Consider the following 14,736-nt stretch of genomic DNA (forward strand, 5'->3'; position numbering starts at 1 on the left):
TGCCCTGAAGTGGCTTTTGTTTTGGGGTTTAGATGCCCCCAATCCTGTCTCCAGCCCTCAGGCCAAGGTCATGCCCACCGTGGGCAGAGCTTACTCCAGGTGCTGTGGGGAGGTGAATGAGAATGGACACACCTGGTCCCAGCCTGCAAGGCATCATGGGCAAGTGGAGTTGCCCTGAGTCTGGGGTTCTAGTCCTGGCTCCGCAGCTTAAAGCCGAGCGACTTTGGGCGAACCACTCCCTCCCTCTGGTTCTTCCTCTGTCCTCCCCACTTCACAGGGTTAATTCAATACAATCACGCATGTTGGCGATGCATAGAGAGAGAGGATGGTTCAGGATGGCGGGAAGGGCTTGACTGGGCAAGCAGACAGGCAGGGGTCCAAACCTCAACACCCCCTTGACTTGGGAAGCCCACTTAACCTCCCAGCTGCCTCATCTATGAACCTGTGGTAGGAATATTTCCCTTCCTGGAACCATGTGGTACACACATAGGGCTCCATATGACACCTCTCTCCTCCACTCAATGACCAACCCGGAATCTGTGAATCCTCGAAACAAAACTGTTGGGAATGGAACCCCGGATCCAGTGTGGAGACTCAGTGCCCCCATTGGGTTTGGAGTCACACAGGGCACTACTGGTAGGATGGGGACTTCCTCCCACTGCTGTTTGTGGTGGGCATCCATGATTAAGTAGGGCATACATTGGGGGTGTGCTGCTCAAAAGATGGGAGTATTGGGGTATAGATGAAGGGAGGTGCCAGGGTGTAGGGGTGGGTGTGAGGAGGGAGGGAAGGGGGCAGCTGGCTGCAAAGGAAGGATGGGGAAGCTGAGGGGCAGGGCCACCATCAGGGAGTAGCCAGGGGGGTTCTGTGTGCATGTTCTTCTGTGGCGTGTCTTTCCCTTCTACAGATGAGAAAATCGAGGCCCAGAGGGGCTACAAGATGGACTGCCTGTGCAGTTTGTAAGGGGCAGTGTGGGGAGCCTCTGCCTATCTGACTCAATGGCACATGCTGGTTCCATGGTACCCAACACTTCTGAGGATCCTGGGGGCTTAAAGGCCGCCACTGGAACTGGGATTGGATCCAATAAGGGAAAGAGAGTCAGAGAATTTTTACAATCAGAGAAGTCTCTGTGATCACCTGGCCCAAGCTTTGTCACTTCCCTGAGGGGAAACAGAGACCCAGAGAGGGGAGGCAAGGGGTGTCAGGTCACACAGTGAGCAAAGCAGAGTGAGAGTAGCACCCCAGCTCTCCGGTCCAGCGCTGGGCTAGTAGGACCCCCACAACACATCCCAAGACACCCTGGGCCGGCATTGATTGCTGGGGCCTTTTGCTGTCAAGGCTGTCGTGTGGGGCAGGGAGTCCGTTCTGGGCTGACTCACAGCCTGGGGACGCGGCCGTCACAAGGCTGTCTGTGCCAAGGCCCCGCTGGGCCCTGAGGCTCCAGGAACGAGAGCCGGGTTCCCGCCACCCAGCCTGAGTCACGACCGACTCGCTTTTGTGTGTTTTTCTCTCGGCCCCACACCCCCAGAGCTGGGTGGGAACTCAAGCGGCACCCAGTGGAGTGAGTCGACCCTGGGCTGAATAATCCTGATCCGGAGTGGGGAGTCGGACGGGACCTGGAGTGATGAAATCTGGAGGGGAGCCCGCAAGTCAGCAGCTGGGAGGCCCCGCCTGCCCCGGTGTATATAAAAGTTCCTGGGGTTTGAGCAGCCCCAGCATCCTCCCAGCCTTCCTGATCACCTCTCTCTCCTCGCTGCCGACTTGCTCGCTCCCTCACTCACCTCCTTCCTTGGCACCATGACCACCTGCAGCCGCCAGTTCACCTCCTCCAGCTCCATGAAGGGCTCCTGTGGCATCGGCGGTGGCTCCAGCCGCATGTCCTCTGTCTTGGCTGGAGGGTCCTGCCGGGCCCCCAGCGCCTATGGGGGCCTGTTGGTCTCCTCCTCCCGCTACTCCTCCGGGGGTGCCTGTGGCCTGGGGGGCGGCTACGGTGGCGGCTTCAGCAGCAGCAGCAGCTTTGGTGGGGGCCTGGGTAGTGGCTTTGGTGGAGGGTACGGTGGTGGCCTGGGTGCTGGCTTTGGTGGTGGCCTCGGTGCTGGCTTCGGTGCTGGCTTTGGTGGTGGCTTTGGTGGTGGCGATGGCGGCCTCCTCTCCGGCAATGAGAAGATCACCATGCAGAACCTCAACGACCGCCTGGCCTCCTACCTGGACAAGGTGCGGGCCCTGGAGGAGGCCAACACGGAGCTGGAGGTGAAGATCCGGGACTGGTACCAGAGGCAGCGGCCCAGTGAGGTCAAGGACTACAGCCCTTACTTCAAGACCATCGAGGACCTGCGGAACAAGGTGCGCAGGGCAGGTGGGTGGCGCTGGGAGGTGGAGCGTTGAGAGAGATCATGGCTGCAGTGGCCCTTAAGAAGCCACTTTCTAGCATCTTTATTTTACAAACAGGGAGACTGAACCACCTCGGGGGAGAGGCCACAGGCCACTCAATTGGTGGCAGCATCGAGATGTCTGAGCTGGGTCTGGAGCTTTGACTCTCTTATCCCCTCTGCACCCTCAGCTTCTCTCATCCTGGGATGGAGGATGCGGGGGGCAGTGGAGGGACTGGGGGACATCCCTCCACACACCCTGAGCTGGGTGGAAAAGACACCCAGGTTGGTTGGAGGACTTCACCTGCCAGCCAGGCAACCCTCGAAAGTGGGGAGATACCTTCTTCCCTTCTCTGCTCTTCCCCTCCTGAGCAGCAGTCTTGGCTGATAGGCCTGTCCCTCCACCCTGTCTGCAGATCATCGCTGCCACCATCGAGAATGCTCAGCCCATTCTGCAGATCGACAATGCCAGGCTGGCGGCGGACGACTTCAGGACCAAGTGAGCAACCACCGTGGTGGGCTGAGTGTGGGGCAGAGGGCAGGAGGCAAGCGCTGGGGCCACTGGCCTTGAGGCTCAGAAGCCTCCTGGATGGAGCCTGATGCCCTGACCTCTGTCCTGCCAGGTACGAGCACGAGCTGACCCTGCGCCAGAGCGTGGAGGCTGACATCAACGGCCTGCGCCGGGTGCTGGACGAGCTGACCTTGGCCAGGACTGACCTGGAGATGCAGATCGAGGGCCTGAAGGAGGAGCTGGCCTACCTGAAGAAGAACCACGAAGAGGTGAGGGCTGCTGCTAGCATGGCCGCCCGGGGCTGGCTCAGGAGCCAGGAAAGGGGTCAGCTGAGCTGACCACCTCCCGCCTCCCCTTCCTAGGAGATGCTTGCCCTGCGGGGTCAGACTGGCGGGGACGTCAGTGTGGAGATGGACGCCGCTCCAGGCGTGGACCTGAGCCGCATCCTGAATGAGATGCGTGACCAGTACGAGCAGATGGCGGAGAAGAACCGCAGAGACGCAGAGGCCTGGTTCCTGAGCAAGGTGGGGCTCGGGTCCTCTGTCCTCCTGCAGGACTGCCCAGACCCAAGCAGGGGGCACCTCTGGAGTGCCTCCCACCTGCTCTTCTTTGCTCTTGCAGACAGAGGAACTGAACAAAGAAGTGGCCTCTAACAGTGAGCTGGTGCAGAGTGGCCGCAGTGAGGTCACTGAGCTCCGGAGGGTGCTCCAGGGCCTGGAGATCGAACTGCAGTCCCAGCTCAGCATGGTATGAAGGACCCCGCCCAGCCCCCAACCCCAAGTCCCCAGTAAGGGCCACCAGCCCCTTAACACTGCCAAGGTTCAGTTCTGCCTCTCTCAACCCAGGAGTGGGATTAGAGGGATCATTCTATCCATTCTATAGACATGGAAATTAAGGCCCAGAACAATGGAGTAACTTTTCTCCACATTGTCTGGCCCATTAGTAGCCCAGCTGGAGTCACAGTCCATGTACCTCTCAGGAGACATGCCCAGAGGCCTGGGGGGACAATAGTGACCACCTCTGTTGACTCTCTTTCTCCCACTCACAGAAAGCATCCCTGGAGGGCAGCCTGGAGGAGACCAAAGGCCGCTACTGCATGCAGCTGTCCCAGATCCAGGGACTGATAGGCAACGTGGAGGAGCAGCTGGCCCAGCTCCGCTGTGAGATGGAGCAGCAGAGCCAAGAGTACCAGGTCCTGCTGGATGTGAAGACGCGGCTGGAGCAGGAGATCGCCACCTACCGCCGCCTGCTGGAGGGCGAGGACGCCCAGTGAGTGCCCACCCCCAACTTCGTCCCCCAGACCCTTTAGCCCTGTAGCGGCTCCCAGCACAGCTAACTGCTCTGTCTTGTCTCCCCCACAGCCTCTCCTCCCAGCAAGGGTCCAGCCATTCCTATTCTTCCCACAATGGTAAGGCTCCTGAGGGTCCTGGGCCCCTCAGGGACCCCAGCTGTCCCTGTGTGGGGCCTCTTAGCTCCCAATGCCCTTCTCACCCCCTCATCTCTCTCCCACAGTCTTCTCCTCCTCCTCCTCCTCCTCCGGCCACCAGACCAGGCCCATCCTCAAGGAGCAGGTCTCATCCAGCTTCAACCAGGGCCAGGCCTCCAAGCACTGAGCTGCCTCCTCCAGAGCATCCTGCCCCCCGCCGGCCCCCGCCTCCTGACGGCCTGGGCCAGGGCCTTGTTCTCCCAGCGCGATGCCCTGCTGTCTCCCCTTCCCCTCCGCTGGTGGTGGGCTAATAAAGCTGACTTTCTGGTTGATGCAAACCTGTGTGGTCTCTGTTCTTGGGAGGGGGTTTGGGAGGTCCTAATGGGAGGGGGATTGAAGGTGTCTCCCAGGGATCGTCTGGGACCTCACAGCCCGAGGGGTCCAGGAAACAGCAACACTCAGAAGCACCGGTAGGGTCTTCCTAGAAAAGCCCTCTGCTAGCAAGGGCGTGGGAGGTGGGGACACAGGACATGAAGGAGCTCCCGGGAGCAGACAGCGACCCTGGGTGGTGGGTGTGGTCAGGCCCATTTTGGAATGGAGACAACCCTGCCATTCAGAGAGGTTGAGTAACTTGCATAAAGTCATGCAGATAGTAAGAGGTGACTGTTGTTCACACTGGGTCTGTCTGGTTAAGAAGGCTGTGCTTTTTTTTTTTTTTTTTTTTAATGTCACTCACTCTTTTTAGGTATTTTATCCCAAAGACTCCAAAGCTTGAGCTCTTAACTCTACCCTTTGGCCCCTCACACTTGTCCAACAAGTTCTGTGTTGGATGGTGGGAAACAGAGTCTTCTTCTTTGGGATGGGGTCCATGGTTAGAACGGAAGTTTCTTCTCCCAACCTGTTCCTCTTCATCACCCACATTAGCCTCTTCTTTCTCATTCCCCTTGGACAGGGGCCTGAGGCCAACAAGCCCCCTAGGAAACATCTGTCACTCATGCCCTCCTCTTCATCCCCATATGACCACCCCCACATTCAGACCCTCTTCCTCTCTCCCAAGAACTAGGCACAGCCCCCTAAGCAGGCCCCTTGCTATCCATCTCTCTCATTCCCATTTCTGCTTGATGGCCCTTCTAGCAAGAATACGGTCAAGATCAAGAGCAAGGATGTTGATCAGGACTCCTCTGTTTAACCACCCATGATGTTCCTTTTACCTCTTGACCCTCTGTCTCAACCCACTCTGGTGCTTTCCCATCATTCCCTGCTCTGCACACAGTAGTCAACCATCCTGCCCCACACTTCTCACTTGCTATGGGTGCCTTCTATATTTAAAAAATTTAATTAACAAAATCAAAGTTATGTATGTGTCACATAATAAGTCTTTTTATGGAAAAGAACCATCCTCAGGCTGTGTCATGTGCCTCTGTTCCCACCTTCCACTTTCAGCTCCTAGCTATTACTTTAGGTATTGGCCTTATTTCTAAATCCCAGGCTTATATAACCATTTCTTGGTTGTTTTTTTCAGTCTTAGTTTTTTTTTTTAAGATTTTATTTATTTGATAGAGAGAGAGCACGTGGGAGCACAGGCAGAGTGTCAGGCAGAGGCAGAGGGAGAAGCAGGCTCCCTGCTGAGCAAGGAGCCCGATGTGGGACTCGATCCCAGGACCCTGGGATCATGACCTGAGCCAAAGGCAGCTGCTTAACCAACTGAGCCACCCAGGCGTCCCTCAGTCTTAGTTTTTAAAAAAGATTTTATTTATTTTGAGAGAAAGAGTGGGGTCTGGGCAGGAGGAGAATCAATGGGAGAGGGAAATAGAGAATCTCGAACAGACTCCACGATGAGCCTGGAGCCTGATGTGGGGACTGATCCCATGACCCTAGGATCGTGACCTGAACTGAAACCAAGAGTTAGATGCTCAACCAACAGAGCAACCCGGGGCCCCTCAAATTTAGCTTCTAACTTCTTGACTTCCTGCTGTGAAGGAGGGGGATTCAGCTCTCTTATGCAACATTGCCCTTCCCTCCTTCTTCCTACTCTCTCAATAATATATCCATATTTTCACTAGAGAAATGTTTAATTTTACATTATCATGACTATTTAGCTATTCTTTATAGTCAAAAATATTTTATACTATTTTACATTTCTTTGGAATAAATATCTTTTTTAACTTGCTGAGGTTTTCTGTGTACCTAACCTAAATGTATTCCCTTGTTCACTGCCAGAAGTATAGATCTCCTAAAATGTTAAAACACTGAATATTCTATCAGTTTTATCTTCTTGAAGGTATTTCTCTTGGAGCCCACTGTCCTGCTCCAGCAAGTTCTGGGTGCTCTCTGTGCCTCCTGTCATCCTGAAATCTTCCTTCATTGTCCTTTTGGACATCCCTTCTTTCTGTGTTGCTTCTCTCTTTCTGGATCCCATGACTCCCTTCTTCTTTTCTTCCCTCTTCATTTTCATGAAACACATCCTCTGGCAATTTCCTGAGAGAGGATGTGTAAACTTTTCATGTCTGAAAACATCATTAGTCTAACTCCCATTCTTGATGGATAGTTTGGTTGGGTATGGAATTCTAGGTTGCAAAGAATTTTCCCCTCAGCACTTTGAAAATATTGTGTCACTATTTCCGGGCTTCCAGTGTTGCTACTGAGAAGTCTAATGCTGTTTTGATTCTAGATATTTGATGCTATCTGACTCCTGACCCTTCCCCCAGAGCTTTTAGGCTCTTCTCTTGCTCTCTAGCTGGCTGCGCTATCACATGTTCTGCCTCCCTGTGGATGTGTTGGATCTGTTGGATTGGGCACTTGACAGCATCTTTCAGTGTAGAAATTCATGTTCCTATTTATTGCACAATTTCCTCCCCTCCATTTTTCCGTTTCTGGAACTCTTCTTTTTGCTACGTATTTCATTCTGTTTTTCATCTAACTTCTCTTTTTTTTCAACTTTCTGAGCTTTCCCTAAACTTTGCCATCCAATCTTATTACTTAGTTTTGTTTTTAAGATTTTTTTTTTTTTTATTAATTTGTCAGAGAGAGAGAGAGAGAGTGAGCACAGGCAGATAGAGTGGCAGGCAGAGGCAGAGGGAGAAGCAGGCTTCCTGCTGAGCAAGGAGCCCGATGTGGGACTCGATCCCAGGACTCTGGGATCATGACCTGAGCTGAAGGCAGCCGCTTAACCAACTGAGCCACCCAGGCGTCCCTTATTACTTAGTTTTTAAAAAGTTGGATACATTTTAGTAACTCTGGATGCTTTTTAAAAATAGTCTCTTGTTGTTGTTTCAAGATATAATATTTCCTGGGGCTCCTGGGTGGCTCAGTGGGTTAAAGCCTCTGCCTTCGGCTCAGGTCATGGTCCCAGGGTCCTGGGATCGAGCCCTGCATCGGGCTCTCTGCTCAGCGGGGAACCTGCTTCCTCCTCTCTCTCTCTGCCTGCCTCTCTGCCTACTTGTGATCTCTGTCAAATAAATAAATAAAATCTTAAAAAAAAGACATAATATTTCCTTTTACCTTGTTGAGCTATTGATCATGGCTTTAATAATTCTTTCATTTCCATCATCATTTCAGTTTCTTCTCAGCTGCCTTTTTCCTGATTTGTCTTATCTCTGTCATTTATGCCAGAAGCTTCCCTCAAAGTCTGTGTTTCTTGATTTTTGGTTAATATTTAAGAGTAAGTACTAAGAAGCTGATTGGAATGTGAGTGAGTGAGTGAGTGAGTGAGTGTGTGTGTATGTGTGTGTGTGTGTGTGGACATGGTAAGGGGCTTTTCCCTTGCTGAGTCTCACTGTAGAGCAATCTGGTGGAGATTATGTTGTTCTATTGGGAAACCTCAAATGTCAGTATATGTAGACCTTTTCTTTTGGGTAGGGTCTTCCTCAGGAAGGATGCCTCTAATTTTCTGCCTGGCCTACCAGCTTTCAGGAAGCTATGTGGAGGAAGGAGACTGAGAGGGTCTCAGTCTCAGTTAATCTGAATTAAATCAATTTATTACCCCACCCCTAGCTGTGCTTGGTCCCTCAGGGTTTAGTCCCTCTGGGTAAATACTCCAGAGTACACCTCCGGTTTCTCCCGGGGTAAAGGAGGAGTGGTTGGCATCAGGTAGGGTTGGGGTAGAAAGGAGCTATGGAGGTATACCTAATTTTTATACAGACTTTTGACCCATTTATCCTCCTGTTTCTAGCCCACCTGCCCTCCACCTTCAGAGGTGCCTGGTGCCTCTTATTCCAGAGGCTTCCCAGGGTCCTGTTGTGTGAATCTGCTTGCTTCTTGGCTTCTCCTGGAAAAGTACCAATACACTTTTTTGTTTGTTTCCTAGATCCCAAAATATTGTTACTATAATCCCTTCTCTTATTCTCTTTGTCCAATACATGTTTTATCCACTTACACTAATTTTAGGGGTGTTTGGAGGGGTGGTGATAAATGATGCAAAGTCCCTGTTATACCTGGAAAAATACTTTTCATCTTTTAAGGCTGCTGAGCCTGATTCATCACTCTGTAATGCATGATCATTGTTGGTTGTTCAGCAAACATGTGTCCTTATTTATGGTCATTGATACTGTCTTCTGGGCCATAGGTGAGGTTATGACTCAGATTGAACCTCAAATTCCAACACCCAAAGGCAACCACTAATGACATTTTGGTGAGTTTCTGTCATATATATATATATATATTACAGGTCTATCTGTCTGTATATCTATCTATCTATCTATCTACCTATCCATCTACAATCACACTATATCACATTGTATTAAATTTTATTAATATTTTAAGAGAAGTACTTTCCTATATTATTAAAAGTGTCCACATTTCAATGCTGTTTCCACTGTTTTTTTTTTTTTTTTGTTGCTGTAAATTAAAATATTACAGCAATAACCTCTTTCTGCATAAAGCTTTTATAAATATTTTGCATTATTTTCTTAGGCTTGATTCCCAGAAGTATAATTACTAGATGAGAAAATAACGACTATTTCAAGGGTCTTGACTTATACTGTCCAGTTCATTTCAAGAGAAGTGGTACCACTCTACATAATTTACCAGCAGGGAATGAGAGTACCTGTTTCAAAACCTGCTCACCAAATTGGAGTATTATCTTTTGAAGGGGTGGGGGGTGGGAGGTTGGGGGCACCAGGTGGTGGGTATTGTAGAGGGCACAGATTGCATGGAGCACTGGGTGTGGTGCAAAAGTAATGAATACTGTTATGCTGAAAAAATAAAAAAATTAAAAAAAAAATCTCTGCTGTTAATGAACTCATCTCTCCCTTTCAAAGGTGACCTTATGAAAGGATCCTCACATAGAGATAGACTCCTGGTCTTGGTTGCTAAAAGACTCCTGAACTAGATCACATGCTTATGAGTTGTTCAGCAATAAGACGTCAGAGCAGAGGATGCAGAATACTCTTTAGCTAAAAAAGCTGTCTGTGTCTGTGTCTTCATGGTGCCTATTGCCACCAGTGAACTGGTGGAACTCTGGAAATAAAGGCCTCCCTTTGACAGATGAGGAAAGTGAGGCTTCAACTAATTAAGGGAAAAAAATACTTTGTTAGGGTCTTCCAGCTAGTTAGTAAAACTACCTGAGAAGAAAACATGTTTCTCCTTTTCATTGTCATATCGTGTGGAGACAAAACATGAACTCCTTTTAAAATGTTTTTTTTTTAAAAAATATTTAATTTATTTATTTCACAGACAGAGATCACAAGTAGGCAGAGAGATAGGCAGAGAGAAAAGGGGAAGCAGGCTCCCTGCTGAGCAAAGAGCCTGATGCAGGGCTCGATCCCAGCACCCTGAGATCATGACCTGAGCTGAAGTCAGAGGCTTTAACCCACTGAGCCACCCAGACGCCCCTTAGGTTTTTATTTATATTTATTTATTTATTTATTTATTTATTTATTTATTTATTTAACAGACCGAGATCACAAGTAGGCAGAGAGGCAGGCAGAGAGAAAGGGGGAAGCAGGCTCCCCACCGAGCAGAGAGCCCGATGCAGGGCTTGATCCCAGGACCCTGGGATCATGACCTGAGCTGAAGGCAGAGGCTTAACCCATTGAGCCACCCAGGCGCCCCAAAACATGAACCCTTTTTAAAGGAAGGCATCAAGGCAGAAATGTGAGCTTCTCCTTCAAGAAGGGAACTAGCTTTGCCCTCTGGAAATGACTTGCTGCTTGGATTCCCCAAGCTCAGATTCAAGTCCCAAATCAGACCAGCATTTTGCTCTTGCCTGGCCTTTCCCATTTCCTAAGATCATGGCACCTGTGATGAGGAGGTTGTGTGCTCCCGAATGTTCCTTGTAACTTTATTTTGAACACACCCTCAGATTCTTTAGGCTTGAGTTAGTGTCAAAGTTTGTGAAATATTCTTTTAGATAATTGCATAAAGAGCTAAAACAATGGCTGGAGTGAGAATTAATGATAGCCCATAAAGTGTATCTGCTGATGTAAATAAATGAGTGGTAAGCGCGTCAGGTTTTGCCTTCTTTGGGCCCATTGTTTCCAAGGGCTATAAAAAGCACAGGGTCCCTCCTAGTGTCTGAGATAAGTCATTTCTTATGTTTGTCTTCCTACCTCTGAGGCTTGTTGTTTAAGGCCTTCTGACAGTTCCCTGAGACGTAAACACAAATGAAGCTTTTTGTTTTGCTGGTCCCCACAACCCTTAGCACCCAGCACATCTGGGACACTTAGTAAGGATTTGTGGAGTCAGACCTTAGATTTGGACTGCAGACCTCTGCTCTTTCAGGTTTCCATGGACTCAGAAGCAAGTCTCTTCTCTTCTCTTCTTCTCTTCTCTTTTTTCTTTTCTACTCTTCTCTTCTCTCCTATCCTTTCCCTTCCCTTCCCTTCCCTTCCCTTCCCTTCCCTTCCCTTCCCTTCCCTTCCCTTCCCTTTCCTTCCCTTCCCTTCCCTTCCCCTCCTTTCTCTTCCCTTCCTTTCTCTTCTCTTTTTCTCTCTCTCTCTCTTTCTTCCTTCCTTTCCCTCTTCCTTCCTTCCTTTCTTTTGATTTCATTTATTCATTTGAAAGAGTGAATGCACATGAACAAGGAGGGAGGGGCCAAGGATGCAGGGCTTGATCCCAGGACCCTGAGATTGTGACCTGAGCAGAAGACAGACGTTTAACCGTCTGAAACACCCAGGTTCCCCAGAAGCAAGTTTCTTGAGGACAGGCTTCTCTGGATTCCACATGCCCCTTGTCATATTGGTACAAGGCAGCCACCATGGTAGGTGTTGATGAGCTGCATGGAAGAGAAAGCAAGTTTCTTCCTGAGCAGTGAGAGGATGGGAGCCTGGTCTTGCCAGAGCTGAGGCACCAAGGCTTCCTCTGATGTGCTGTGTGGTCACTGCCATGGGCGGATGTAGCTCTGTGCCCCCCTTCCCTCAACAGTCCAGGACGCCCTCAGGGCTTTGAGCAAGTCAAGAGGTGTTAAAGCAAAGATGTCAGCTGTTTAGAAAGAGAGTCCATTTCTGACTCGACTCCCTGTAAACACATCCCTGGGGCGCGGGGTCCCTTCCTGTCCTATGATTATAGGATAGTTACACATAAAACAGGTAGCTTTTATCTGCCTTATGGATAGTGTGATAATGTAAAAAAAAAATACGAAAACCAAACACATTCATCCATTGTTCAGTTCCCAGAGTTTTTCTTCTCTCGGGCTCCTTTCTGGGTTCGTTACGTGTGAGTACACATCCAAGATGACTTTCAAATGATCAAAGGGCTTCATTATTAAATGAATAAAAAAAATAGAAATAAAAGGGCATGGGTGCGAGGATATTTATCACTACATTATTTACAGTGACCAAAAAAGGAAAACAAAGGTAGTGTACAGTTGAGTACATAGGGGTTCGCTCATACTACGGAGTATTAAGAAGCCACCAGAGTCAATAAGTTGGAGTTGTGTAGGATGGCTAGAAGAGATTTTTCAAGGTTTTGGGGGAAAGGGAAATAAGCGCAGGCTCAGAAAAGAACAGGTAGTATGCTGACCTCACTTATGTGAATATGTATGTATTCACACTTACGTGTGAATTTATGTGAATGCATATGTGTGTGCGTACATAGGAGCACTGCAAATATGAAAGGGTGCATATGTTATTAACATGGATTACCTTGGGGTTAGGGTGGGAGTCTAGGTGGGTGTAATGGATAGTAGAGGGAATGAAGAGATCCATGAAAATAGGAAGGAAAAAAAAGAGTGCATACAATTTTACACGTATCTATAAAATTGTGTGTGTGTGTGTGTGTATAGGAACAAAAAAAGTACATAAAAAAATTTAAGAACTATAAAATCAGTTCATTTGTTGAATACCACATTGGTTTCCTAGTTAAAAACATGGGTGCCTGGCTGGCTTATTTGGAAGAGCCAGCAACCCTTGATCTTGGAGTTGTGAGTTCAAGCCCTGCGTTAGGTGTAGAGATTACTTAAAATACCTTTAAGAAAGGGGTGCCTGCGTGGCTCAGTGGGTTAAAGCCTCTGCCTTCGGCTCAGGTCATGGTCCCAGGGTCCTGGGATCGAGCCCCACATCGGGCTCTCTGCTCAGCGGGGAGCCTGCTTCCTCCTCTCTCTGCCTGCCTCTCTGCCTAGTTGTGATCTCTATCAGTCAAATAAATAAATAAAATCTTTAAAAAAAAAAACCCTAAAGTTAGACTGTATTCCCTCGCAGAAGGTAATGTGGAATAGTGGAAGGAGGCAAGAGGTCAACCTGGGGTTGAGCCTGGAGTATGACCTTGGCTGATCCCTTCATCTCTGAATTTCAGTTCCTTTCGTGAATTTAGGGTGTTAGTATCTACCTGAAGGGGACCCGTTATTACATTTGATTCTTGCAGCAAGGCTGGGGACAGACGGTAGTGTCCTTCCTCCTAAGGAGCAAATGGCTCCTTCCTGCTTCCTCTCTGCCAAGATTCCTTGCTATGTCCCTGCACCATATTCATCCTATTTTACAGGTGAGGAAACGGAGGCTCAGGGAGGCTGGGCGACCTCCTTAAGGGTGCATGACTGGTAGGTAGGTTATCAGGGAGTCTGCTACCTCTGTGGTGATTTTCCAGAGGAGCAGACACCTGGCCTTGCTGTTCTTTTTTTTTTTTTTTTTTTAATAATTTTTAATTTTTTCAGCATAACAGTATTCATTATTTTTGCACTACACCCAGTGCTCCATGCAATCCGTGCCCTCTCTAGTACCCACCACCTGGATCCCCCAACCTCCCACCCCCTGCCCCTTCAAAACCCTCAGATTGTTTTTCAGAGTCCATAGTCTCTCATGGTTCACCTCCCCTTCCAATTTCCCTCAACTCCCTTCTCCTCTCCATCTCCCCTTGTCCTCCATGCTATTTGTTATGCTCCACAAATAAGTGAAACCATATGACAATTGACTCTCTCTCTGCTTGACTTATTTCACTCTTAGCAAGTTTGCAGAGAGGGCAAGTTCCTGCAGGAGCAGAGTGAAGTCAGCCCGCATCCACAAGGGGCTGCTCCGGGCTTGGAGTTGTACTGAGTTGTGCGCATGCCTATTGTGGTCAAACTCTTCCTTGGCAGCCCCCCTCCAACCCCTCCTCTTCCTGCCCATCCTCCCCCCCCCCACAAAGTGAAGCAGTAGGATATTCACACCTTGGAAATGGTAAATGCTACAAATCAGGGCTAGATATGTTGTGTTTTATTGATTGTCTAGACTTAAGAAAATCTAGACTTAAATAATTTAAGGAAACATGCTAAAAATAATGCAGACTAATCTTTTTTTAAAAAAATTTTGATTTTTTAAATTTCTTTTCAGTATACCGGAATTCATTGTTTATATACCACACCCAGTGCTCCATGCAATATATGCCTTCCATAATACCAACCACCAGGCTCACCCAACCTCCCACCCTCCCCTTTAAAACCCTCAGATTGTTTTTCAGAGTCCATAGTCTCTCATGGCTCATCTCCCCCTCCAATTTCCCTCAACTCCCTTCTCCTCTCCATCTCCCCATGTCCTCCGTGTTTTTTCTTATGCTCCACAAATAAGTGAAACCATATCATAATTGACTCTCTCTGCTTGACTTATTTCACTCAGCATAATCTCTTCCAGTCCCATCCATGTTGATATAAAAGTTGGATATTCTTCCTTTCTGATGGAGGCATAATACTCCATAGTGTATATAGACCACATTCTCCTTATCCATTCGTCCGTTGAAGGGTATCTTGGTTCTTTACACAGTTTGGCGACCGTGGCCATTGCTGCTCTGAACATTGGGGTACAGATGGCCCTTCTTTTCATTACATCTGTATCTTTGGGGTAAATACCCAGTAGTGCAAATGCAGGGTCATATGGAAGCTCTATTTTTAATTTCTTAAGGAATCTTCACACTGTTCTCCAAAGTGGCTGCACCAATTTAAAGCAGACTAATCTTAAAAGAGTGTCATGCCTCTAGCTGTTGCATTGTTAATGGCAAAAATTGTAAGAAAATTTGCTTTCTGTATT

At 48.7% G+C, this 14,736-nt stretch overlaps 1 protein-coding gene across 1 annotated transcript in view; it reads left to right on the forward strand.

Annotated features, from left to right (window-relative positions):
- The first annotated feature begins 1,698 nt into the window (after nt 1–1,698).
- The window catches only part of LOC125087548 (keratin, type I cytoskeletal 14), a 28,648-nt gene continuing 15,610 nt past the window's right edge, over nt 1,699–14,736 (forward strand). Inside the window, exons 1-8 of the mRNA XM_047707982.1 lie at nt 1,699–2,343; nt 2,786–2,868; nt 2,993–3,149; nt 3,243–3,404; nt 3,502–3,627; nt 3,929–4,149; nt 4,242–4,288; nt 4,393–4,644. Coding sequence (XP_047563938.1) covers nt 1,798–2,343; nt 2,786–2,868; nt 2,993–3,149; nt 3,243–3,404; nt 3,502–3,627; nt 3,929–4,149; nt 4,242–4,288; nt 4,393–4,493 — 1,443 coding nt within the window. The 5' untranslated portion in view covers nt 1,699–1,797 and the 3' untranslated portion in view covers nt 4,494–4,644. Of the gene's footprint in view, nt 2,344–2,785; nt 2,869–2,992; nt 3,150–3,242; nt 3,405–3,501; nt 3,628–3,928; nt 4,150–4,241; nt 4,289–4,392 lie in introns of the transcript that reaches the window.

Source organism: Lutra lutra, chromosome 16 (genome assembly GCF_902655055.1).
Source record: "Lutra lutra chromosome 16, mLutLut1.2, whole genome shotgun sequence".
In the NCBI taxonomy this organism is placed as follows: Eukaryota; Metazoa; Chordata; class Mammalia; order Carnivora; family Mustelidae; genus Lutra; species Lutra lutra.